This window comes from Oncorhynchus kisutch, linkage group LG22 (assembly GCF_002021735.2).
Source record: "Oncorhynchus kisutch isolate 150728-3 linkage group LG22, Okis_V2, whole genome shotgun sequence".
Lineage (NCBI taxonomy): Eukaryota > Metazoa > Chordata > Actinopteri > Salmoniformes > Salmonidae > Oncorhynchus > Oncorhynchus kisutch.
In genome coordinates this window covers 34,776,706-34,804,674 of record NC_034195.2, presented here as the reverse complement: position 1 = coordinate 34,804,674, position 27,969 = coordinate 34,776,706, and the positions used below count along the sequence as shown (strand labels likewise).

Here is a 27,969-nt window from a genome sequence, read left to right as displayed (position 1 = left end):
ATTAAGTCCCACATGACATTAAAATAAGTTATTCATTCATCTTTGTGGATTACGTCTTTCTGTGCACTTGCTGCCAAAAGTATACCATAGAAGTGACTTTTATACTGATTGCATCATTTATCTATTCTCTGGTTCTGCATCCCCTACTGTCTGGGTTTAAGTGGAAAAGTAACTGGGATGACACAACTTTGCATTATCATCTGCAACAACCTCTATACCCTATTGTTAAATGCCAAACACTGGTCAAGTGCAAGGGGATGACATGCTATTACGTCACTGTAAAAATATTGTAACATAGTTGAGGTGTATTTCCATTAACACAATCCATAGAAATATTTCCATTTGACTATGAGTAATGAGTAAAGCATCTAGCCAATGGGAACTCTGTTAGCTCATGCCTTTCCGCTCAAGGTCATGATTTATATGGTAAATGAATCAGCCCACTACTGTATTTGACATCATATCATTAATAGTGCTTTCTCCCAGAGAAGAACTAGATGACATCTGGATGGGAAACAATGATAAGAATTTACCCCCAACCTTCTGGAAAATGTAAAATACTACACAATCATTTATTTTCTCAGAAACAGAATGGAACCGAAAGAAAAAGGACTGTTGCATACTCTTTCTTAGATGTTTGACATTATGGAGGGTGTGGAGATCAAAAGTAAAAGGGAGAAAAAAAAATCAGTTCACTTCATCTATAAAGAGACACCTGGGGCATGTGGCTAAGCCTTGGATGTGAAGGGTACTTGTTTGGCCTCTGTATTTATGGCACCATCTTTCACTGTGGGGCCTATTGAACGTTTTCCAGGGAACAGGGTGCCTGTGAAAAGCTGTCCACCCAAAGCCCCTGCAGGCACATCAATTAAAATGGAAATGGTGCCATGGCCGAGGTAGAGGGATGCAGGTGTGACCTGAACATCTGCTTGATGCCCGACGTCACACGCTTCATACCTAAATCCTCTCTCTGCAAAAGCCCTGGCACTCTGTCCTCTGGGCTTCATCCTGAACTTGGCAGGATCCCGGTGTGAATCTGAGGCTGCCGTGCCCAATGTGGGAACAGACTACAGACGACAGGCAATGTGTTGGAAGAAACAGCTGTGTTCGGGGTCCTAAACCCCCTCTCCCACTCACCAGTCAGCTCCTTGAATCAGGGGTCAGAGGTCACAGAGAGTTCACACAGGAGTCTAATCAGAATTATTGGGGGAGTTCTAGGTATCTTATTTTAGACAAATTATTAGATCTTTCAACACCTGGAGAAGTGCTTAATTTCTCAGGAATCACATTAATATGAAACAGCAATCTTCTGGAAATGCGCCCATATCTGTGATGGAATGGCACACCATTATAACAGATGGTGTCAGATGGAAACAAGGGGTGTGACATTCAGGGAGCTCTCATATGCCTGACTACATTTGCCAAAGTGATCTTAAAGCATCTTTGTGTGACTCACAAAGTTTTGATGGATTAGAGCAAATAGAATAAAGAAGGAATCACAAATAGTATAAATGCACAACGTGTAAATGAGACAAAAACACTGTGTGAAACGTGTGATTTTCTGGCAAAATAAACACAGTGAAACAACTATGAATCGCTTGTTGCTAACAGTTGGCCCTGGGTTAGTTTGGAACACACTTCCCTCGTTTAACGTCCCCAATCTATCGATGGCAGAGCCAAGTGTACATCTGTGTCTAATGCATTTGAGTGGAAGATTTAATGAAATATTGTGTTATTATCAGATTTCATCGCTGACAGTCCCAGCGTTCACCCTCAGATAACAACCAAGCTTTTAATCCATCTAAATTAACAGATGGTCACAAAAGATTTCATCAATTAATTTGTGGCAGGAGGAAATCTCTGCGGTCATCTAGATATTCTCAAAGTATGTGGGGTAAAAAGTGATTGCCAACTTGCCATCACATACACACTTATGGTTAGCATTAGATTCACATAGAGTTTGTAAGCATATTAGTAAACCACCCTCCCTCAAATGAAGAAAAACAAAACATCTGATGAAATAAGTACTGAAAAAATAATTGCAGAATACAGTTTTTTTCTTGATTAACCACAATATATTTTTTCTTAAATAAATAACTTCTGTTTTGTAAAGACACTTTTTGAAACATTAGACATACCCTAGTTCCTTCCCAATGTCATAAACATCAACCACTGATACCCTGGACACACAGTGAGTCAAGTCCTCCACTTCCCATTCATAGTCCTCATAACTAATGTCCCTATTAGTAATTTTATCAGTTCGTCTCATTATGAAAAAAGTTTTAGATCTGGGTCTCTTGTACATTGTCTTTCGAGCTGGCCCGGATTAACAAAGGTTCGTGCGCCGAGCTGTGTATGGAGTTGATGGTGGAGACGTGGTTGTACGCAGTCTTATAGGTGTTGTAATGGTTGAGGTGCTCATGCTCGAGCGGGGGAAGAGTCAGGTGGCCCTCCATGGCCGGCCCACCCGTCACACAGTCCTCGTCCACGTTGATGATCTCGATGGTGCGCTGGGGTGCATGGTGATTCTGCTGGTGGTGCTGCTTTCTCATCTTGTAGAAGATGATGAGCATGACAGCGGCCATGAGGGTGATGGCCACAAAGCAGCCTATGATGATCTTGGTGGTCTTCATCACCTCGTCCAGGCCGGTCATTGAGCCACCGTTCAGGTCTGTGACGGGGATGGTAAAGGTCTTCTCTGTGACCCGGGTCGAGAGGGGTGTCCGGGCCGTGGTGGTGGTGGTAGAGGTGGATGAGACGGTCTCCCAGGAGCCGGCAGAGGGGGTAGGGCCCACATTATGCCCAACTGTGGTGCGCCCCTCGTCATGCACGGGCTCTATGGTCTCCACTGTCACTGTGGTAAAGTAGCTGAGGACGTTCTCTGTGGATGACACGTTGAGCGTGGCAGATGCTGTGGTATTGCCAGCTGAGTTGCTCACCATGCAGGTGTAGGTGCCCGTGTCCTGCATGGTGACGTTGGTGAAGTTGAGAGTGCCATCGTTTAGCACGGAAATGCGGATCTTGTATGCACCGTGGGTCATGATGGAGCCATTGGGCGTAATCCAACTGACTGAGGTCAGAGAACTGGCCCTGCACTTCAGCTCCGCTGCCATGCCCTCTGTCACGTTCAGGTCAGCCGGAGGCTCTACAATAACCGGTGCATAACAATGGAAATAGTTCTGATCCAGCTCACCGATGTAGCGCCCCTTGTGGCTTGCTGGGGAACTGCAGCGGGCGCAGCAGCTGGTGTTGGCCGGCACCATCTCTTTGAGCCACCAGCTGAGCCACAGGATGTCACAGTTGCAGTTCCAGGGGTTGTGGTGGAGGTGGACTCTCTCCAGGTGGTGCAGGGGGGTGAAGAGATCATGGGGCAGCAGAGTGAGGTTGTTGTGGGCCAGGTTGAGCTCCACAAGCGACTGCAGGTCATCAAAGGAGTTCCTCTCAATGGTCTGGATCTGGGCGTGCATCATCCACAGCTTCTGCAGGTGGATCAGCCCTTTGAAGGAGCCGGGTCTGATGACCGTCAGCTGGTTCCCTGACATCTCTAGCTCGTCCAGCTTGACCAGGGGTATGAGGTTGGGAATCTCCTTGAGATTGCACATGCCCAGGTTCAAGTAGCGCAGGTTGCTGAGTCCCTCGAAAGCTCCCTCTGAGATATACGAGAGGCGTTTCAGTTCCCCTAAGTCCAGCCTCCGTAGTGAGGGCACCCTGTTGAACGCATACGAGGGAATGCTCTCGATTGGGTTGTTCCTCAGCCACAGCTCCTTGAGTTTGGAGAGGTACTCAAAGGCCCCGTTGGGGATGGTGGTGAGGCGGTTGTCGAACAGCTCCAGGGTGTTGAGACTAGCCAGGCCGTTGAAAGCCCCAATCTCAATGTTGCGGATGTGGTTCTTGCTGAGCTGGAGGATCTCCAGGTGCCGCAGGTGCTTGAAGCTGTCCACCTTGATCACCTGGATGAGGTTCTCCTGAAGGTTCAGATATCGTGTGTTGGTGGAGATGCCATCTGGGACATCACGTAGTCCCCGCCGGGTGCAGATCACCTTGCTGAACTGGTTGCTGCAGGAGCAGACGGATGGGCAGGTCTGCGCGCGCACCAGGCCCGCCACCGCCAGGAGCTGGAGAGCCAGAAGCAGCACAAACAAAGGGTCGGACAGGACCCGGTTCCACCTAGGACCTCTCATGGTCTGCTGCTGCCAAGAAGAGGTCATTTTGTTCAACATTCATAATTCATTGGCTGGATCATCCACTCTTTGGGAAGAGGCGGGGTTGGGGAGAGCTGAAATGAGAGAAGAAGAGAGAAAGCGGAGGGGTAGGTTAAAAGGGAGGAATGTAAATGCTACTCCATCATATATTGCAATATGATGTGATTATAATGTGTTTACAATATATAATTATAACATGTGTACATGAGCTCTGAGTCTTTTAATGCAGTTCTTGTGAAATGAAAGATTGAAAGGATAAACCGTGCATAATTAGGGATGTGGCGGTCATTACATGTAGTCAGCCGGTTTGTCAAGCAAATAACTGCCGGTCTCATGGTAATTGACCGCTAATTAACATAAACACATTTAGCTTCTTCTGGTTTCCACATTTCGCCTACAAGCTACTGATGCAAACCTTTGGAACATCTACATTTGAAAAACGAAACATGATATGTAGTCTATTTTAGAAGAACAGAATAGCATACTTTGAGTTGTCCTTATGTTACTGTAGGCCATGATCTGGCTATGGCTATGGGTTACACTAATTAATTTAGCTGACAAGATATTCTTAGAGATCCATGGCATTATTTTTATTATTTTATAGTATGAAGAATACAACTGAACATAGCTGAATAAAATAGAAAGAATATTTTCCCAAAATGATTATAGGGAGTGCACACAAGTGGCTATTCCGTGTTGAGCAGTTAACAAAGAAACAGGTACTCTTATATGCTTAAAAACCCATTTTTTTCAATGTTGTCCTGAATGACATACCCAAATCTAACTGCCTGTAGCTCAGGCCCTGAAGCAAGGATATGCTTATTCTTGGTAACATTTGAAATGAACCACTTTGAAGTTTGTGGAAATGTGAATTTGAATGTAGAGAATATAACACAATAGATCTGGTAGAAGAAAATATAAAGAAAATAAACAACCGGTGTATTTTTAACACAATCTGACATGCAAGAGAAAGGTCACTGTTATAGCCATCACTCTGGTTTTAATTCCGATAGTGTCCACAAGAGGGCAGCAGTGTATGTGCAACGTTTCAGATGAATAACTTGGAGTATGACTGCTCCTCAATACTTTTAGTGTGAAAATCATGAAAAACACATTCGTGTTCATATTCCATTTTTCTGCAAGAATATCATCAAATCTGTATACTTGGACTTTTATTTAGCTTGCAAAACAACCAGTTTTCATAAATTCATAACTCTGAATATCCTAATATTTTTTGTCCAAAATGAAAAGGCATGATGTCGTACAAGGTTAGTACCTACATTTTATGACATAAACATGGTTTATTCCCGTAAGTCCCAGCTCATTGGCTATCTAGATAGCTTTGTTTGACCCTGATTGTTGCTTATTTGACAAAGATACAGTCGTTCGAGTGATTGCCACCCGCGTCTTTGGCGTGCCATGAAGTCGTCGCTCTCTGACCAAATATGGTGTCCTATAGGATATACTACACTCCTAATGAAATAGTGAAGTCTTGTTACCTTCTAGGATCTTTGAGGAATAAATATGAACGTGATTTGACTCGTTCAAACAAGGTTCAGGGTGAGATTTTCACAGATTCCTTTATTTGCAAATTGAACATTTTATCTAACAGAACGACACTTCATGTTATCTTTGGGACCCTTTGGATGATAAGTCAGAGCAAGATTTCAGGTTATAAGTACACATTTCACCTTCAGAGGTGAATTTATCAAACCTATCACGTTGAAAAAAGTGTTTTGTTGTTAGGAGCTCTCCTAAAACAATAGCATGGCATTTTTTTGCAGTAATAGCTACTTTAAAATGGACAGTGCAGTTATATTAACAACAATTTAAGCTTTCAGCCAATATAAGACATTATATGTATCGAAGTTTGTTGTTTCTCTATAATCTGCGATCTTGACATAACACACTATGATTTACAACTGTCCCGTTGATGGAACACCGATCCTTTTAATTTAGAGTCATTTATGTAACTTTAATTGTGATACAAATGTTGGGCTATATGATTAGATGTTTATACATTCTAAGGCTGCATGATGCAACTCTAATGATGATTTGAAAAAAGTTCAATGAAAGGCATGAGCTCTTTGTTTGTTGCGAAGGCTGAACACACTTCATCAGTCTCTCATTTCCAATTTGACAAGCACTTGATAATGCCTCGAGTTTCCCGGCTGCATGCACTTTGTGTGGCCGTAATGCCTCCTAAAAGAATCTATGCCTTTTGGGGCCATTGCCCATTGTGCCCTTGGGCTGAATATAATAATGATAGTTCCCTTCTCCCGGCTGCAGGTCGAAGCACCTCTCACTCACATGGCTATCGGTCTCGTGATCTGTGTCCTTATCTAACTCTGAGGTGCATAAGGAAGATATTGGAAGAAATGTCCACATTTACTTTTCATCAGTCAACAAGATGAGTAGGCCTAACTAACTGTCACAATTGTTTGAATGATTGGACCAAGGCGCAGCATGCGTAGAATTCCACATGTTTAATAAATACAAAAAAGAAACGTGACGTTCTGGGTTGCTCACAGGCAGCTACACAAAAACAAGATCCCACAAACAACAGGTGGGAAAGGGCTGCCTAAATATGATCCCCAATCAGAGACAATGATAGACAGCTGCCTCTGATTGGGAACCATACCAGGCCAACATAGAAAACAACAAACTAGAATGCCCACCCTAATCACACCCTGACCTAACCGAATAGAGAAGTAAAAAGGCTCTCAGGTCAGGGCGTGACACGAACAGCAAAAGCACTAGCCTATGTCAATCTACTATCCCCCCTAGTACAACAGTTGACCTATTCTATTCTGTGCGAGAAACAAATATTCCAAACATAGTATGGGACAGTTGTGGGATGCGATAGATCCCAAATGAATACAATCACTATCATCAAAACACCAGTTTTTTAAGCAATGAGCCTGACGCAACAGATGAGAACATTTAGCTTAGAGTGTTGATCAACTATTAGGCTGTTTCTTCACATTATAAGCGCAGCAATGTTCACACAGCAGTAGGCTGGCTATAAGAGCAAATGTTCCATTAAGCAGGAAAAACAATTCTCAAAATTGACCACAAATGCAATTAGGCTTTTATTATAAAGGTGCATTTTAATGGTGAAAAGTATCTTCCACAAACTCACACGCTATGTATAATATGCCAGCTAGGCTCTACACCCATTGCAAAGCAATAAACTGGGCATCATTCACAAGTGATAGGCTAATATATCATTCACATGTGATAGGCTAATATTGTTAACCATCACACTATTCTTGATGTAATCTTGTCTTCACATACACTAAATAATATATGTTTTAAATTTGTTGTGATTTAGAATGGACCATTATCAGCACCTGACTCGAAACAAAAAATACATGTCATCTATGCACTTAAATAGCATATGGAGAACACTTTTCCCGTGTTCCTTTTCATGCCAGTCAGGTAGGCTACACTCCTGCTGTAAAGAGAAGCAAGGTGCTTAATATTAGGAAAGTTGAGAAATAAGTATAGTAGGCCTAGTGTGTAGAAAGCTGATGGGATCTTCCTGTTTTAAACCTTTTGCCGAGGCCATCACTTTTCTCACGCAATTCCATAGCCTATAGAAATGTTGCGCAACATGAGCTCATGCTGTCATGATTTTCAAATTTTCATTGATGTCAGAGTGATTAGAGGGCCAGTAGAGTGCTGAGTACCAGGTAGTTATCAAGTTTGGTAGGCTACTAATGGCCATCAGCAGCATCAGAGCTTGGAGAAGCCTAATTACTGTGACTAAACGTTCACGTGGAATTTGACTGCTGTCATGACTTGTGACCGCTGGTGTTGCGGTAATACGGTCACCGTAACACCCCTATGCATAATCTGCCTAAAGAAAAGGTTACAGGATTAAGTACACACACACACACATACACAAAACAGAGACAGAGACACCAACATACAGGCACACACATGCACACAGACATGCACCACACAGAGCCCAAAATATAAGCAAACCTCTGTCATTCACAGGTTATTCACAGGGTATGGCCACATCAACCATTTCAGATAGGATCTGACAAGACCATAAGGTGCCAAAACCCCAAACATAAAAACAGAGAGGGAAATGATCCCGTCCACCCCACAATACACTCACTCACTCACAATGTGAACAACAATATGAACCGGCAATGACCTTGGCAGTGTGTTTTATATCTATTTCTGTCTCTGAGAGTGTTCCCCTTGCAGTCTCAATCTCAGTCACATAAAACAAAATCACAATAATTCCTCCAACATGTGTGCTGTATCTCTCCAGTGGAGAGGAGGAGTGGAGGCAGGCACAGCTATGTCTGAAGCTGTGATGTGATTTATATTTCAGACTGTGGGGACATAAATAACAGGAAAGTTGCCACCCACCAGTCCTTCAATCAAGCAGACATTTTAGGAAAGTTCTGATTACACTTCGCAGTGATGCTCAGAGGCCTCTGTGACTGGACTGTGAAAAGGCAGAGCCACAAAGATAGCAGGGAATGATTATCTATCATATGTCATGTTGTTAGGGGATGTGTATGTTGTACTATGCTTTCCTCCCCTCTGTGCTGGTGTGTGTGTGTGTGTGTGTGTGTTTGCAGGCATGTGTGTGTAACAGTATAACTTTAGACCATCCCCTCACCCATATCTGGGCGCGAACCAGGAACCCTCTGCACACATCAACAACAGCCACCCACGAAGCATCGTTACCCATCGCTCCACAAAAGCCACGGCCCTTGCAGAGCAAGGGGAACTACTACTTCAAGGTCTCAGAGCAAGTGACGTCACCGATTGAAACGCTATTTAGCGCGCACCGCTAACTAAGCTAGCCGTTTCAAAACTGTTACATGTGCATGCATGCCTTAGTATGTAAGAATAAGTTATGCATGTGTACTTTCATGTGTTTGTGCTCTTAAGTTTCTATATGTACTTTTGCAGCAGGTTCAGACATGAGTATATATTTGTCATGCTTGTGCTCATATAGCTTTGTGTCTGTCTGACTGTCACTATGGATCAGTGGAATCACCATGATGCAGTACTGTATTTTAATGACATTTGACTTCAGTGTTGCAACCTACAGTATGTATGAGGGAGCCACACTAGTGCTCTTGAAGAAGGTCTTAGCTACAGTACATTCTCCAATGTGTCAGTCCAGCCATAGGGCCAGCTCTGGAACAAAATACGTCCCATTTTCACTGGAGGATGGGCAGGCTATTACTGTAACTACCGATTCATTTCATGATTACCAAGGCCATTCATTATTTAATTACCTTTACCCCAATTCTGATCAGCCCATAGCCTGAGGGTGGACATGGTGTTTCTGTTCAGGAGATCAGGGAAATGTGACAGGGAACACACACAAGGCTGAAAATCACATTCCATTACAGCTCCTTTAATTTGTTGGGCATTATTAAGGCAGAAAGCAATTGACAATGGTTAGAAATTTAGAGCACAATGTTACTTTATTTTGGCATGCCTGGTCTCTTTCTCATAACTCATTGGTTACCATGCCTTATGGATTGACATTGTATTGGAGGTGACAATTTGAGGGGAAATATTCAGTGCAGTACATTAAATTAAGCTGATCGAACTTTTGTCCATAAGATACAGTAAGACTCACTACCTACATCCAGCAGAAGTTAAATTAGCAGCTACTTTTAAAGCACCCCATAGACAGCTGTATCCCTTATCCCCTTATGCAATGTCATTCTCTACTTATTTCCTCATCCCCTAATTCTCCACCAATAGAGCCTTGAAATAAATTAAACAATGAAATCAAAGGTACGCAATCCAATTCATGACGAGAGAGAAAAGAAGATGAAGTTGATTTACGAAGCAATCCGTCTCCTCACTGACAATGAGAGCAGCGAAATTGGATTTAGAGCTGGGAGGGAATTAGATGGAAAAAAAGATAAACAAAATGAGATTAAGAAATGAATAGGTTTTTAAACTTTTGTCCCCATAAGAGACGATGAACTGGCAGTAGGCTTCTTGGAAGCCTGAGAGCAGGGGAAACGGCTAAAGCATGACCCAGATTGGCAGAAAGCAGCAAAAATTAGATAAGCAAGATTTGTGAATTCATTTTCTATGTAGCTGACAATGGGGAGAACTGTTTGAGAAGGAGAGCTGTTTAAAACTTGCCATCTCTGTCATGAAATGAAAAGGCCTCCACAATGTCAACAATCAGGCAATTCCAGGTGATTAGAGTTACGCACAGGGTAAATGTTGTGCCTCACCAAAGATGTAGGATCAGATTCAGACTGAAAACCCAACCTTGATCATTAGAAGTATAACACCATCTGACCCTGGACAAGCAGTCTGAGACAATTACTACCGAATCCTAGAGCTGGACTGCAGAGGCCAATTACCCTGATCAGCACAGTAGCTCTCTGCCCTCAGAGCATGGCCCAGCATCATGGCGTAGCTTCATGCAATCACGCTCCCTGATAGTCCTCTCGCCACACTGCTAGGTACAGTGGGTGTAATGACTACAGCCCATGTGCCATCAGGCAGCAGGAGAAGAGCATCACTAGTTCTGCTGCCCAGTCTCTTTATTTTTGGGATGTATATGCCCTTTGATACGACAAAGCCAATGTAGCCAGAGGTATATGTTTCAACTAAATTCCAAGCCATCAGATAGCAGGGGAAGAGTAACCAATGCAGACCCAGTTCAGAGCAATGACTGGACAATACTTTGAGGTTAAGGATCTCAAACTGTACACAACATCAAACATGAATACAAATACCAGGGTATAAAAGGTCAACCTTTACAGTATATAAGGCGTAACTATTGCAACATAAATTTTACTTAGATTCACCACATACTGTAGGTAGGAATATAAACTGGGTATACCAAACAATAACTTCCTAATATTGAGTTGGACGCCAAATCCTTCTTTAACCTGTCTCCTCCCCTTCCTCTATGCTGATTGAAGTCTATTTAACAAGTGACATCAATAAGGGATCATACACTACCTGACCAAAAGTATGTGGACACCTACTCGTCGAACATCTCATTCCAAAATCACAGGCATTAATATAGAGTTGGTCCCCCCTTTGCTGATATAACAGCATCCACTCTTCTGGGAAGGCTTTCAACTAGATATTGAAACATTGCTGCGGGGACATGCTTCCATTTTGTGCAGGCCAGTCAAGTTCTTCCACACCGATCTCGACAAACCATTTCTGTATGGACCTCGCTTTGTGCATGGGGGCATTGTCATGCTGAAAAAGGAAAGGGCCTTCCCCAAACTGTTGCCACAAAATTGGAAGCACAGAATCATCTATAATGTCATTGTATGCTGTAACATTAAGATTTCCCTTCACTAAATCTAAGGGACCTAGCCCGAACCATGAAAAACTGCCCCAGACCATTATTCGCTCTGCATTCGGGCAGTTAGTGTTCTCCTGGCATACACCAAATCCAGTTTACTCTGTCGGACTGCCAGATGGTGAAGTGTGATTCATCTCACCACTGTTCCAGTGTCAGAAAACTTTGTGCATGGTGATCTTAGGCTTGTGTGCGGCTGCTTGGCCATGGAAACCCGTTTCATGAAACTCCCGACAAACAGTTATTGTGCTGACGTTGCTTCCAGAGGCATTTTGGAACTCGATAGTCAGTGTTGTAACCAATAACAGACAATTTCTACATGCTTCAGCACTCGACGGTCCTGTTCTGTGAGCTTGTGTGGCCTGCCACTTCGCGGTTGAGCCGTTGTTGCACTTCACAATAACAGCACTTACAGTTGACCGGGGCAGCTCTTGCAGGGCAGAATTTAGAAGAACTGATCTGTTGGACAGGTGGCAACTCATGACGGTGCCACGTTTAAGCCATTATGCCACAACTTTGGAAGTATGCTTGGGATCATTGTCCATTTGGAAGACCCATTTGCGACCAAGCTTTAACATCCTGACTAATGTCTTGAGATGTTGCTTCAATATATCTACATAATTTTCCTCCCTCGTGATGCCACCTATTTTGTGAAGTGCACCAGTCCCTCCTGCAGCAAAGCACCCCCACAACATGATGCTGCCACCCCCGTGCTTCACGGTTGGAATGGTGTCCTTTTTTCCTCCAAACATAATGATGGTCATTATGGCCAAACAGTTCTATTTTTGTTTCATCAGACCCGAGGACATTTCCCCAAAAAGTAAATTTTTTGTCCCCATGTGCATTTTCACACCATAGTCTGGCTTTTTTATTGCGGTTTTGGAGCAGTGGCTTCTTCCTTGCTGAGCGGCCTTTCAGGTTATGTCGATAAGGACTCGTTTTACTGTGGATTTAGATACTTTGGTCCCTGTTTCCTCCAGCATCTTCACAAGATCCTTTGCTGTTGTTCTGGGATTGATTTGCACTTTTTGCACCAAAGTACTTTCATCTCTCGGAGACAGAACGCGTCTCCTTCCTGAGCGGTATGACGGCTGCGTTGGCCCATGGTGTTTATACTTTGCTTAATATTGTTTGTATAGATGAACATGGTACCTTCAGGCATTTGGAAATTGCTCCCAAGGATGAACCAGACTTGTGGAGGTCTACATTTTTTCTCTGAGGTCTTGGCTGATTTCTTTTGATTTTCCCATGATGTCAAGCAAGGGGCCCTGAGTTTGAAGGTAGGCCTTGAAATACATCCACAGGTACACCTCCAATTGACTCAAATGATGACGCTTACACGTTATAGGGTAGCTTTCAACAAATTCATACTACAGATATGACAATGTTTGTATTGGTAGTATTATGAGTTGGGATTATGCTGGTTCATTCTTTAGCTAGCTAGCTAGCTCCATCTCTAAATAAAAGACTCCACTTCAGCCGGATTATTACATAACCCATCAAATTAGCCAGGTGCGTCTGGGGGTGATTATGGCCATCTATTGTATTTCATGTGTATATGTCTAAACAATAGTGACCCATCCACTTAGCTAGATGTGGCTGGGGGGTGGTTATAGCATTTCCTTCACATGCCCCATACATTTTGAGAAGTGTGTCAGGTAAGCGTCATCTAATAATGATAAAATATTTACACAATGTTTTTTATCTGGACACTTTCTGTTTTTGATATCGTTACTATGCAAGTAACCACTGTATCGTTTACACCTTCTGTATCCTGTGCATGTGACAAATAAACTTCAATTTCATTTGATATACTGTTTGTTTACCTCATGGCCTCACATGTGAATCCTTAAAATATGGGTGTGGCTAAGGCTTAAGAGGGTGTGAACGATGCTGAATGGGTTTAGACAAAGACGAGCTCTCCAGTAGGTGTACCCAAACATTCAAGGGCCATTTTCTCAAAAGTGGGGTTACAAGATTACTTTCAACTGTGAAATCAGAAGTACTTTGCCATTGTTCCTCAGCTGTAGTGTATGATATAAAAAAAGTCTTTACTTTTATCCCAATGTAAAATACACAATTTCAAATGTTGCTACATAAGACCGAATTGAGCCGGTCGGTCACATATCTAGTTCTTACCACATATTTAGAGATGGGTTATCTTCTTCATCCGGTTGTTGGATTACCTCATTCACATGCTTAATAATGTTTCAAATAAAGTAGCTTCCATGTGATTTGTCAATGGCTGAATCAGAAAATGAAAGGCTATGTAGTGCGTGAAGTGATGTTCTTTTTTAAGGTTAAAATATAAATATTATCTGCAATAATCTGAACCAATTTCAATGTTTCATTTGATATACTCTTTACCTATGGAAAGGCATAACTGGTAACTGCATAATGTAAATAGTATGCAAACTGTAGATGTAACCTAACTCTGTTTGACTGGAAGCATTAGTCACACAGTGTCTGAAAACACTGTCATTTCTATTACAGCCCACAGGACACGGCACAACTACTCACAGAATCCTGGTATGATCCTGCCTCACACCCTCTCCCTCTCTCTCTCTCTCGCTCTTTTGGACATGATAGGAGGACCTGTCAACGCAGCACCTGGAGGCAACCAAGTGGAAATAGACTTTGGCAGCGGCAAAAACAAAAGGCCCATCTTTTACATGATACACCAAATCAATATCCCTCCAGTGGAGGGGCTCATACTTCACAAACACAAAGGACACCTTGCTCAGTGAGCTCAGCCCACCCTGGTCTGTCAGATACCTTCCTCGATGAACCTGAGAAAAAGGGAAACACACACACACATACAAACATATATACACACACACTAAAGTATGCCTGCACAAAGGCACATGCATGTGTACATAAACACAAGCACAGTAACTCACACACAACCCCCCCAGCCCCCGTAACAGCAGCACACAAAGATACAAGGGTGTCTGCTTCTACCCTGGGCAAGGAACACTACGTAGAAAGGACTTAAAAGAAAATTGCGGCCCACAAACGTTCCCTTTCCCCCTTCACTGCAGCCACATTCACGGCTGCCATAGAGCAGAGATAAAAGAGAGAGAAGAAACCAGCGAAAAATGCTGCTGAGGCTTTTTCCACTTGGTCATCGCTTCAGCGCGCAATCATGATGAGTTTTTTTTGTCATGACTGCTAGTCACATGGTGGGGTTTTGACAGAGCTTGGCATGTGATATGGATAACATGGATGGTATGAGAGGATAGGAGAAGGAGGATGTTGGGGACCCAGAAGATGTTCTGTGAGGGAGGAGGAGGTGGGCTGGGACGGCCTGTGGATGGTGGAAGGAAATTACATGATGGCACTGTGAGGTGCCTACAGAGAGACACACATTAATGAGATGCAAAACTGAATCAGGTCAGCTCTGGCAGAGCCTGACGTTTTACACAGTACTCCAATAAGAGGAGAGAACAGGGGACCAAAAATACCAAATCAATCACACTCGCAATGCAGTATTTAAGCAGGAGCTCCTTTTCCTATATTTTTTTTCTCTCTTTTACCCATATTTCAAATCCTATTGTTAACACCATGTAAAATTATGTTAACATTGCTGTGGTGGATTTGATCGAATTCGAGCTGTCAAGGGATGTTTTCTGGGTGGGATAGTCCCTGAGAAGGATTGTTGCTAGAAGTGTGGAACCTGCTGTATACCAAAGTTACTGGAATCTTTTGTCATTTTGGTCATCAACAGTATCTGCTTGTATCTTGGTAATCAACAGTATCTGCTTGTATCTTGGTAATCAACAGTATCTACATGTATTTGTGAGAGGTATTAACATGTTGAATGCACCGAGCTGTCTGTTAAACTACTGGCACACAACTCAGACACCCATGCATACCCCACAAGACATGCCACCAGAATCTTGTCAAGTCCCCAAGTCCAGAACAGACTATGGGATGCGCACAGTGTTACATAGAGCCATGATTACATGGAACTCTATTCCACATCAAATAAATCATGCCAGCAGTAGAATTGGATAAAAAAAACGGATAAAAATACAACTTAAGGAACAGCAGGGACTGTGAAGCAACACAAACATAGACATTTATATACAAATAAACGATAACATACGCACTATACACACATGTACACATGGATTTTGTGTTGTAGATATGTGGTAGCAGAGTAGAGGCCTGAGGGCACACACTTAATGTGTTGTGAAATCTGTTATAAATGTATTGTAATGTTTTTAGAATGTGTAACTGTATTAATTTTGCTGGACCCCAGAAAGAGTAGCTGCCAGCAGCTAATGGGGATCCATAATAAATACAGATATTTATATATATCTATTGTAACTTTGGGAATTTATACTTTAAAAACATTAATATATAGTAATAATATATTACATCTGTGTCCATATTGTCCATGAGTTTCTAGTAGATCGACCATATGGTTCAAGAGCAAATAGCCTATCTAATGAAAATGCATCTAATCAACATTTGCATTTTTTTTATTAACTCTGCAACTCTGCAACTCTTTCAAATATTGACTTTTTTCACAACTGCCACCAGTTTTATGCCAAAACATTGAAATCAAGTACATATTAACATAATCTAGTCAAACAAATTAAAAGTGTGTAAAAAAATATATAAAGGATATTTCATTCTGAAACACTCATATTAAACACCAATGGTATTCGCTAAGTTGATGGTTTATATTTAGAACAATGTCTTACAGCATTGTCATTTAATATATTTTTTGTCATCTTATTCAATTATTTCATTTACAGTTGAAGTTGGAAGTTTACATACACTTAGGTTGGAGTCATTAAAACTTCTTTGGGATAGGGGGCAGTATTTTCACGTCTGGATGAAAAGCGTGCCCAAAGTAAACTGCCTGCTACTCAGGCCCAGAAGCGAGGATATGCATATTATAAGTAGATTTGGATAGGAAACACTCTGAAGTTTCTAGAACTGTTAGAATGATGTCTCTGAGTATAACATAACTCATATGGCAGTCAAAAAAACTGAGAACAATCCAACCAGGAGGTGTGAAATCTGAGGTTTGTAGATTTTCAAGTGATTGCCTATCCAAAATCCAGTGTAAATGGGGTCAGATTGCACTTCCTAAGGCTTCCAGTAGATGTCAACAGTCTTTAGAAAGTTGTTTCAGGCTTCTATTGTGAAAGGGGAGCGAATAAGAGCTGTTGCAACAAGTGGTCAGCCTGAAAGCCATTAGTTGTGTCTCGCGCATGGCCGGTCGTTCACTTTCCTTTCCAATGACAACGGAATTGTTGGTTGGAATATTGTTGAAGATTTATGATAAAAACATCCTAAAGATTGATTATATACATCGTTTGACATGTTTCTACGAACATTAATGGAACTTTATGGACATTTCGTCTGGATTTAGTACCCGCGCTTTGTGCATTTGGATTAGTGAACTAAACGTGAGAACAAAAAGGAGGTATTTGGATATAAAGATGGACTTTATCGAACAAAACCAACATTTATAGTGGAACTGGGATTCCTGGGAGTGCATTCCGATGAAGATCATCAAAGGCAAGTGAATATTTATAACGCTATTTCTGACTTTTGTTGACTCCACAACTTGGCGGGTAACTGTAATGGCTTGTTTTGAGCGCTGTACTCAGATTATGTGTGCTTTCGCCGTAAATATTTTTGAAATCTGACACAGCGGTTGCATTAAGGAGAAGGTTGTCTTTAATCCTATGTATAACACAATCTTTTATCAACGTTTATGATGAGTATTTCTTTAAATTGATGTGGCTCTCTGCAAATTCACTGGATGCTTTGGAGGTAAAATATTACTGAACATAACGCGCCAATGTAAACTGAGATTTTTGGATATAAATACAAACTTTATCGAACAAAACATTCATATATTGTGTAACACGAAGTCCAATAAGTGCCATGTGATGAAGATCATCAAAGGTTAGTGATTCATTTTTATCTCTATTTCTGCTTTTTGTGACTCCTCTCTTTGGCTGGAAAATGGCTGTATGTTTTTGTGACAAGGCGCTGTCCTAACATAATCGAATGGTATGCTTTCGCCATAAAGCCTTTTGAATTCGGACACTGTGGTTGGATTAACAAGAAGTTTATTTTTAAAATGGTGTATAATACTTGTATGTTTGAGGTATTTAAATTATGAGATTTCTGTTGTTTGAATTTGGCACCCTGCAATTTCACTGGCTTGACTGTGCCTTTAAACAGCTTGGAAAATTCCATAAAATGATGTCATGGCTTTAGAAGCTTCTGATAGGCTAATTTACATAATTTGAGTCAATTGGAGGTGTACCTCTGGATGTATTTCAAGGCCTTCCTTCAAGCACAGTGCCTTTTTGCTTGACATTATGGGAAAATCAAAAGAAATCAGCCAAGACATCAGAAAACAAATTAAAGACCTTCACAAGTCTGGTTCATCCTTGGGAGCAATTTCCAAACGCCTGACGGTACCATGTTCATCTATACAAACAATAGTAAGCAAAGTATAAACACCATGGGCCCACGCAGCTGACATACCGCTCAGGAAGGAGACGCGTTCTGTCACCAAGAGACGAACGTGCTTTGGTGCAAAAAGTGCAAATCAATCCCAGCAGAACAGCAAAGGACCTTGTGAATATTCTGGAGGAAACAGGGACCAAAAGTATCTAAATCCACAGTAAAACGAGTCCTATATAGACATAAACTGAAACGCTGTTCAGCAAGGAAGAAACCACTGCTCCAAAACCGCCATAAAAAAGCCAGAGAAATGTCCTCTGGTCTGATGAAACAAAAATAGAAATGATTGGCAATATTGACCATCATTATGTTTGGAGTAAAAAGAGGGAAGCTTGCAAGCCAAAGAACACTATACCAACCGTGAGGCACGGGGGTGGCAGCATCATGTTGTGGCGGTGCTTTGCTGCAGGAGGGACTGGTGCACTTCACAAAATAGATGGCATCATGAGGAAGGAAGATTATGTGGATATATTGAAGCATCATCTCAAGACATCTGTCAGGAAGTTAAAGCTTGGTCTCAAATGGGTCTTCCAAATGGACAATGACCCCAACCATACTTCCAAAGTTGTGGCAAAATGGCATAAGGACAACAAAGTCAAAGTATTGGAGTGGCCATCACAAAGCCCTGACCTTAATCCCATAGAAAATTTGTGGGCAGAACTGAAAAACCGTGTGCGAGCAAGGAGACCTACAAACCTGACTCATTTACACCAGCTCTGTCAGGAGGAATGGGCCAAAATTCACCCAACTTATTGTGAGAAGCTTTTGGAAGGCTACCCGAAACATTTGACCCAAGTTAAACCATTTAAAGGCAATGCTACCAAATACTAATTGAGTGTATGTAAAGTTCTGACCCACTGGGAATGTGATGAAAGAAATAAAAGCTGAACTATATAAATCTTTCTACTAATATTCTGACATTTCACATTCTTAAAATAAAGTGGTGATCCTAACTGACCTAAGACAGGGAATTATTACTAGGATTAAATGTCAGGAATTGTTAAAAACTGAGTTTAAATGTAATCTTCCTACTTCAACTGTATTCGACATGTGATTAGGCCACAGAGAGGGTCAGAGATTATTACAGACACCTGTGATAATTGGAAGTACACAAAAGGGCCATCTAGATGTCTTGTGATAGATTACATAAAATCCTTAAACGATGCCAAATTTCTGTCAGTTTACTGGTAAACTTCAAATGTTTCCAGTAATATACCATCCCTTGCAACCCTAGCTGCTGCACATACTACTCTCACTATGCATCTCACATAACCATGAGCACAAACTGAACATGAGAAAAACAAAAACTGTGACCAATGCAACAGATAGGATTACCATAGATGTTATCGCTGGCATGGTTGTATTTAATAAGCAAAGGGTTTACTGCTGTTAATCTTAAGCATGGGTATGGAGAGAGAGGTGGGAAGAGAGGGCACAATTTCCCTTTGGGGCAAAGTCTACAGATTAAAAAACAGCGAGTGTTGTTGCTTTTGAGTACACCCAGAGCACTTGTTTTCTGCATGACTACAGCAAGCATAGCACCGGTACTGAAATTGTGCTATTTGTTTAAGCACAGTGAATAATTTGGAGAAACACTCCAGTGTTACAGCATGGGATGCCCAGGGACATGGGATTCCCATAGCAGCATGCTACAACTAAACAGACCCCACCCATTGATATCCCAGCTGCCTCCCCTCCCAGCCCCCAACACATACTCACACAACACACATACACTTCATCAGGGGACCGCAGAAAGTTAATACTTCGAGTCTCATTAGTAATCATTCTTTGGTTGGCATCATTTTACTTCCTGTCCTTGGTTACCATGCCAATGATCACAAAGGAAAATACCGCTGCTAGGCATACTAGATTGTTGTATAATACTCTTCACTGTCCTTCCTCCCACTGAATCCCAAGACACGTCTATGAGAGATATTTTTCCCTATCTAATACCTCTCTATCCTTGAATCATCTTTACCATTACAATAGCTTCATATGTAGGTAGGTAGCCCAGCGGGTGAAGAGCGTTGGCCCAGTAACCGAAAGGTTGCTGGTTTGAAACCCTGAGCTGGCAGGGTGGAACATATCTGCAGTTTTGCCCTTGAGCAAGGCAGTTAACCCCCAACAACAACTGCTTGACGTGGATGCCGATTAAGGCAGCCCCCAACACCTCTCTGATTCAGATGTCCACAATGAGTAGGAGATTGAAGGGTTTGGTTGATGGATCAAAATCACATTTCAAAATGCAATCTTCTTTTTAGTCTTTACAATGAAATAACTGTTTTCTGTATTATCTGTACAAGCTTCTGTAGAGACAGACAGTCTATCACAACGCAAGCTTTTCTGGCACAAAATTACAGTTAAAATTTAAAAAGCAATTTTAATACAATTTATTAAAGTATTATATTGAAGGAAATATGACACTTTAAGTGACAGACTAAGCTTTAAGTCACATAACTCTAACTTGTTTTTTTAAGTTGTTGGAGAAATAGACTGTATACAAAACATTAAGAACACCTGTTCTTTCCATGGCATAGACAGACCAGGTGAATCCAGGTGAAAGCTATGATCCCTTATTGATGTCACTTGTTAAATCCACTTCAATCCGTTTAGATGAAGATGAGGAGACAGGTTAAATAATACTTTTTAAGCCTTGAGAAAATTGAGACATGGATTGTGCATGTGTGCCATTCAGAGGGTGAACTGCAACTCTGCTAGGCTTTTCACGCTCAACAGTTTCCCTTGTGTATTAAGAATGGTCAACCTCACACTGTGGAAAGCATTGGAGTCAACTTGAGCCAGCATCCCTGTGGAATGCTTTCGACACCTTGTAGAGTGCATGCCCTGCTGAATTGAGGTTGTTCAGTGTAGTTTGGGAAGAATAAGCTAATGGAGGATAATTGGAAAACACCATGCATGAAAGACTAAACAAATTAATGAATAAATAAATGCAACAGGACTCGTCAAAACGTACATCTAGTGAGAAACAAATATGAAAACACATTTTTGATAAATAAAACTCAGTCAGTGTTTTGTGGGATTTCAACATTTTGGATTAGAGTTCTCTTCCTTAAACTGGTAGAGATAGAGAGGATGGAGGGGAGGGGAAATGGGACAGAGAAATAAATGACACATACAGAGAAATTAACTACATACATAATGTGAACTGGGGTCACATCTCATCTATTCATCCACACAGAACTGGATTAAAAGTTCATCAGGATGAAATGCATAGTCCAGTGGTCAAGCACAGTATATCATAACAGGTGCCAGTTACTGAATCATATCTGAGGGAATAAAGGGGAGAACATTATTTTAACTTTAAAACACATTCTGTACTGTAATAGTTTCTGCTGTGCAATTTTCATTTAAATTATTGAAATATACAGTGCATTCAGAAAGTATTCAGACCCCTTGACTTCTTACACATTTTGTTACGTTACAGCCTTCCTTATTAATCTACACACAATACCACATAATGAAAAAGCAAAAACAGTTTTTTAGAAATTTTTGCAAATATATAAAAATAAACATAAATATCACATTCACATAAGTATTCAGACTGCTGCTTTGGCAGCAATTACAGCCTAGAGTCTTCTTGGGTATGACGCTACAAGCTTGGCACACCTACAGTGAGGGAAAAAAGTATTTGATCCCCTGATGATTTTGTATGTTTGTCCACGGACAAATAAATGATCAGTCTATAATTTTAATGGTAGGTTTATTTGAACAGTGAGAGACAGAATAACAACAAAAATATCCAGAAAAATGCATGTCAAAAATGTTATAACTTGATTTGATTTTAATGAGGGAAATAAGTATTTGACCTCTCTGCAAAACACGACTTAGTACTTGGTGGCAAAACCCTTGTTGGCAATCATAGAGGTCAGACGTTTCTTGTAGTTTGCCACCAGGTTTGCACACATTTCAGGAGGGATTTTGTCGTACAAACGTACAAAATCAGCAGGGGATCAAATACTTTTTTCCCTCACTGTATATTTGGGGAGTTTCTCCCATTATTCTCTGCAGATCCTCTCAAGCTCTGTCAGGTTGAAAGGGGAGCGTCTCTACACAGCTATTTTCAGGACTCTCCAAAGATGTTTGATCGGGTTCAAGTCCGGGCTCTGACTGCAGGACATTCAGAGACTTGTCCCGAAGCCACTCCTGCATTGCCTTGGCTGTGTGCTTATGGTCATTGTCCTGTTGGAATGTGAACCTTTTCCCCAGTCTGAGGTCCTGAGCGCTGTGGAGCAGGTTTTCATCAAGGATCACTCTGCACTTCACACCGTTCATCTCTCGATCCTGACTGGTCTCCCAGTCCCTGACGCTGAAAAACATCCCCAAAGCATTATGCTGCTACCTCCATGCTTCACCATAGGGATGGTACCAGGTTCCTCCAGTCGTGACGCTTGGCATTCAGGCCAAAGAGTTCAATCTTGTTTCTCATGGTCTGAGAATCTTTAGATGCCTTTTGGCAAACTCCAAGTGGGCTATCATGTGCCTTTTACTGAGGAGTGGCCTCCATCTGGCCACTCTACCATAAAGGCCTGATTGGTGGAGTGCTGCAGAGATGGTTGTCCTTCTTGAAGGTTCTCCCATCTCCACAGAGGATCTCTGGAGTTCTTTCAGAGTGACAATCTGGTGCTTCATCACCTCCGTGACAAAGGACCTTCTCCCCTATTGCTCAGTTTGGCCAGGTGGCCAACTCTAGGAAGAGTCTTGGTGGTTCCAAACTACTTCAATTTAAGAATGATGGAAGCCACTGTGTTCTTGGGGACCTTCAATGCTGCCGAAATGTTTTCGTACCCTTCCACAGATCTGTGCCTGAACACAATCCTGTATTGGCGCTCTACGGACAATTCCTTCTTTCTCATGGCTTGGATTTTGCTCTGACATGCACTGTCAACTGTGGGACCTTATATAGACAAGTGTGTGCCTTTACAAATCATGTGAAATCAATTGAATTTACCACAGGGGGATTCCAATCAAGTTGTAGAAACATCTCAAGGATGATCAATGGAAACAGGATTCACCTGAGCTCCATTTTGAGTCTTATCGCAAAGTGTCTGAATATTTATGTAAATGTGATATTTCTGGGGGGGGTTTATGCATGTGCAAACATTTATAAAAACCTGTTTTCACTTTGTCATTACGGGTATTGTGTGTAGATTGATGAGGAAATGCCATTTTAGAATAAGATTGTAACATAAGAAAATGTGGAAAAAGTAAAGGGGTCTGAATACTTTTCAAATGCACTGTAGCTATACCCATTGAATCTTATACTGCATGTATAGCATGCTTCTATCAAAATAAGAAAAGAAAGTACACCTAAGCAACATATCAAGGTTATGTGTTACATAAACGAGCCTTGTGATTTGTAAGGATTTGTAAGCCCTTGAGAGATACAGTACCTTGCGATGGTTCTAAATGAACTCTTACATGGTTCTTCTATAAACACCTGAGTGAGTATATGTTATATAGAAGCAACATATAATCATGCATTTTGATTATGCTAATTTGAACAACCATTATTTAAGGTACTAGACATCTACTGTGAAGCACCTGATACATTCATATACAACCACACACGACTCAGATTCTCACCGCACACTTTTATTTGACGCTATTTCGATATGTATGATATGTCTCAATTTCTGCCACTTGGGTGGCTGGCAGTGGCTCATTTGTGAGTCAACACTGACCATCGGTCTACATCCAGCCAGTGTCAGGGACGACGATGTGGCCATCGGAGCATGAAAATAACCATGTAACGTGTCTGCAGGGCAGCCCATTCACTATACAAATGAGCTGGGATCATATCCACGGGCTACGTCTACAACGCCGAGCCAGCCACAGAGCTGGAGCAATCGTCCGATCCCCCAGTCGGGGAATGACCCCGGAGCAACACATTTTCATGACAAATGAGGCGCAGTAATTCCGATTGGCCTCTTTAGACACGAGTTTCGGGCAGAGAGCTCATTTAGACTGTTGGCCCTGTAACCCATGTACGACCACAGCATCATGCACATGCACACAAACACGCACGCACGCACGCAGGCACACACACACACACACACACACACTCATGAATAGATACGGATATAGACACACACCGGCACACAAACGTACAAACAGACAGAAGGCACAGAGCATTGTGTCAAGGTAAGTTTACATTCTGCAAACACACAGGCTCATTCATTCAAACCCACATCACACACACATATACACTGACATACACATACCCTCTGTCAATACCTCCCTTTCTTTCACATACACAGATTTTCTTTGTCATTGCTATTGTGTATACCTCACTGAATTCCTGACCAATTTCTTCACTGACCAATGGAGAGGTCTGTTGTTGTAGTCTGTTGTCCTTTAATGTCACTGATTTATTTCCACAATTAAGCAGCATCTGACACCCAGGTGCTTTATCGATCATCTCAGGCTGAGGAGAGGGAAGGGAGGGCACAACTCAGGAGATGTGTATCGGTCTAGATCAATCTCCCTACATGTTTTCTTTCACAATCAATGTCCAAATAGCTCTATCACATAGGCATGGATAAAATCCCCAAGTCTGTGTCCTGTGTGTGTGTGTGTGTTCCTTTGTGAGTCTGTCTATGTTTGCGTTTGTGTGAGTCTGCATTTGCTCATGCTGTGTGTTCGTGTGTGTGTGTGTACCTCCCATTCTGTGATGCTTCATCCTGTTAAGGATTCCGAGTGACTGTGGTTAGAAAATGGCCTCTAAACATTATGCTGTCATTTCATGGCTATGTGAGGCAGTCAGAAACACCTCTCTCTCTCTGTCCACATTAGTCCTGTCAACCTGGGTGTCTGGCAGAGGACAGGGTGACCATGCACAACATAAAGTCTGACCCGGCCATCTAGAGGTCACAACCCTGGGCCGCCAGGTTGCAGGCTAGAGCAGCAGCAGCAGCCTCTGGTCTGTGTGATGGAAGACGTGCCACAGACACAACAGCTGCTGGACCAGGAAGAGAGAGAGACAGAGGCAGCTCCCAGGGAACTGCTGTCTGCTAAAGGCTACCAGCGAGGGCAACAACTAACCAACCCAGGTGTTTGGTGAAGAACGGAGGAAGTGTTGTGTTGAATAACCTTTGTGACCCATTTGGTTTCTGTGAATGGGGTAACTATAATCAAAGGTGTGTTATGAGTTTGGATTTTCGTTTCAAATACAATTGGATAAGCACGGTACAGTAACAACCCGTTGCATTTCTGTTTCAGCATATAAACCAGAGGTGTATTTATTTATGTAGCTTTCATCTTGAAGTGCTTGTGTGGAACACTGCATCGGGGAGCTTAATGACTCATGCTGACTGAGCTACAATACACATGCCAAAGAATGGAGGAAGAGACAGAGTCAACTGAGCAATCCAGACACCAAGCCTATGGATGGAGGAGTGTCATTCCCACAATAGACTGCCTATATCTAGTTAATAACAGCTAATTGAGCTCCAGGAGCTCTCTCTCATGCCCCGTCATTTTCAGTACACACAAGAGCTCCTGGTGATTCTGCTTTTAGCCCATCAGTAACACACACAACGAGCACACAGACAAACAGATACTCATACGCGGGGTCGCATGACTTTGTCTGAAAGTGGGGGTGCAAAAATAAAATATGTTTTTTTATTAAACATTTAAACATTTCTTCACAGGGGGAATTCATATTTATGAACAGAACACCACTTTTTTAATAGGTTCCACCACAATAAATTCTATTTAATTTGAATATTTGAATGAAACACAGGCCAGAAAAAATATGTGCGCATTTATCTAGACATGTATCTATATGCAAAAGGTGCAGAACAATTCCTAATATACAGTGCCTTCAAAAAGTATTAATACCCCTTGACATATTCCACATTTTGTTGTGGTACAGCCTGAAGTGAGTGTAGGGGGCAGTATTTTGATGTTTCGATGAAAAACATACCCAAATGAAACTGCCTATTTCGCAGGCCCAGAATCTAGAATATGCATATAATTGTCAGATTAGGATAGAAAACACTCTAACGTTTCCAAAACTGTCAAAATACTGTCTGTGAGTATAACAGAACTGATATTGCAGGTGAAAACCTGTGGAAAATTCAACCCGGAAGTGCTGTTTTTCCTGAAAGCTCTGTGTTCCATTGCCTGCCTTCGCTCCATTTAAAGGGATATCATCCAGATTCCATTTCCTATGGCTTCCCCATGGTATGAACAGTCTTTAGACATAGTTTCAGGCTTTTATTTAGAAAAATGAGAGAGAAAGATCACATCGAGTCATTGGATGGCTGGGTGCCAGCAGCGTTTTGCATGCGCAACAGCTTGGAGCAGACATTTTCTCCTTCTCTCCTATTGGAGAAGCTACAGTCCCGGTTGAAATATTATCGATTATATATTGTAAAAACAACCTGAGGATTGATTATAAAAAACATTTTACATGTTTCTACGAACTTTACGGATACTATTTGGAATTTCCGTCTGCTCGATTGTGACCGCTCAAACCTGTGGATTTCTGAACATAACACGCCAACCAAATGGAGGTATTTGGATATAAAATAATCTTTATTGAACAAAAGGAACATTTATTGTGTAACTGGGAGTCTCCTGAGTGCAAACATCTGAAGATCATCAAAGATAAGCGATTCATTTTATTGCTTTTCTGACGTTCGTGACCAATCTACTTGGCTGCCATCTGTTTGCAATGTTTTGTCTGCTGAGAAAGGTGTCCTTACATAAACGCTTGATATGCTTTCGCCTAAAAGCTTTTTTGAAATCTGACACGCCAGGTGGATTAACAACAAGCTAACCTGTGTTTTGCTATATTGCACTTGTGATTTCAAGAAAACTAAATAGCTTTAGTAATTTAATTTGAATTTGGCGCTCTCCAATTCAGCGGATGTTGACGAAAATGATCCCGGTAACAGGATGGGTGCATCAAGAAGTTAAATATATGTTTTTTTCTCACCCATCTACACACAATGCCCCATAATGACAAAGTGAAAACAATAACATATATCTTTTTAACATGTATTGAAAATCAAATAGACAAATATCTAATTTACATAAATATTCACACCCTTAAGTTAAAACATGTTAGGATCCCATTTGGCAGCGATTACAGCTGTGAGTGTTTCTGGGTAATTCTCTAAGAGCCTTGCCACCTGGATTGTACAATATTTTCACATTGTTATTATTTACATTCTTCAAGCTCTGTCAAGTTGGTTGTTGATCACTGCTAGACAGACATTTTCAAGTCTTGCCATACATTTTCAAGGCGATTTTAAGTCACAACTGTAACTAGTCCACTAAGGAACATTCAATGTCATCTTGTTAAGGAACTCCAGTGTAGATTTGGCCTTGTGTTTTAGGTAACTGCACGACTGAAAGGTGAATTTCTCTGCCAGTGTTTGATGGAAAGAAGACCAGGTTTTCCTCTAGGATTTTTCCTGTGCTTAGCTCTTATTTTCATGTATAAAAACAACTCCCTAGTCCTTGACAATGACAAGCATAAGCATAAAATGATGCAGCCACCACCATGCTTGAAACAGTGAAAATATGAAGAGTGGTACTCAATGAAGTGTTGTTGGATTTGCCCAAAACATAACACTTTGTATTATGGACATTAAGTTGATTAGCCACATTTCACACAAGGTTTTCAGTTGTACTTTAGTGCTATATTGCAAAGAGGATGCATGTTTTGGAATATGTATTTTTTGTACAGTTGTCCGTCTTTTCCCTCTGTCATTAAGGCTAATATTGTGGAGTAACTACAATGTTGTTGATCCATCCTCAGATTTCTCCTATCACAGCCATTAAACTCTGTAACTGTTTTAAAGTCAGCATTGGCGTCATGGTGAAATCCCTGACCGATTTCCTTCCTTTAGGAAATATGCCTTTATCTTTGTAGTGACTGGGTGCATTGATACACAATCCAAA

The 27,969-nt window shown here is 41.6% G+C and overlaps 1 protein-coding gene across 1 annotated transcript in view; it reads right to left on the bottom strand.

Annotated features, from left to right (window-relative positions):
• Window positions 1–794: 794 nt before the first annotated feature.
• LOC109867802 (leucine-rich repeat-containing protein 4C) overlaps window positions 795–27,969 on the bottom strand; it is a 96,156-nt gene continuing 68,981 nt past the window's right edge. Inside the window, exon 3 of the mRNA XM_020457102.2 lies at window positions 795–4,276. Within this exon, the coding sequence (XP_020312691.1) occupies window positions 2,283–4,220 (1,938 nt within the window). The 5' untranslated portion in view covers window positions 4,221–4,276 and the 3' untranslated portion in view covers window positions 795–2,282. The remainder of the gene's footprint in view (window positions 4,277–27,969) is intronic.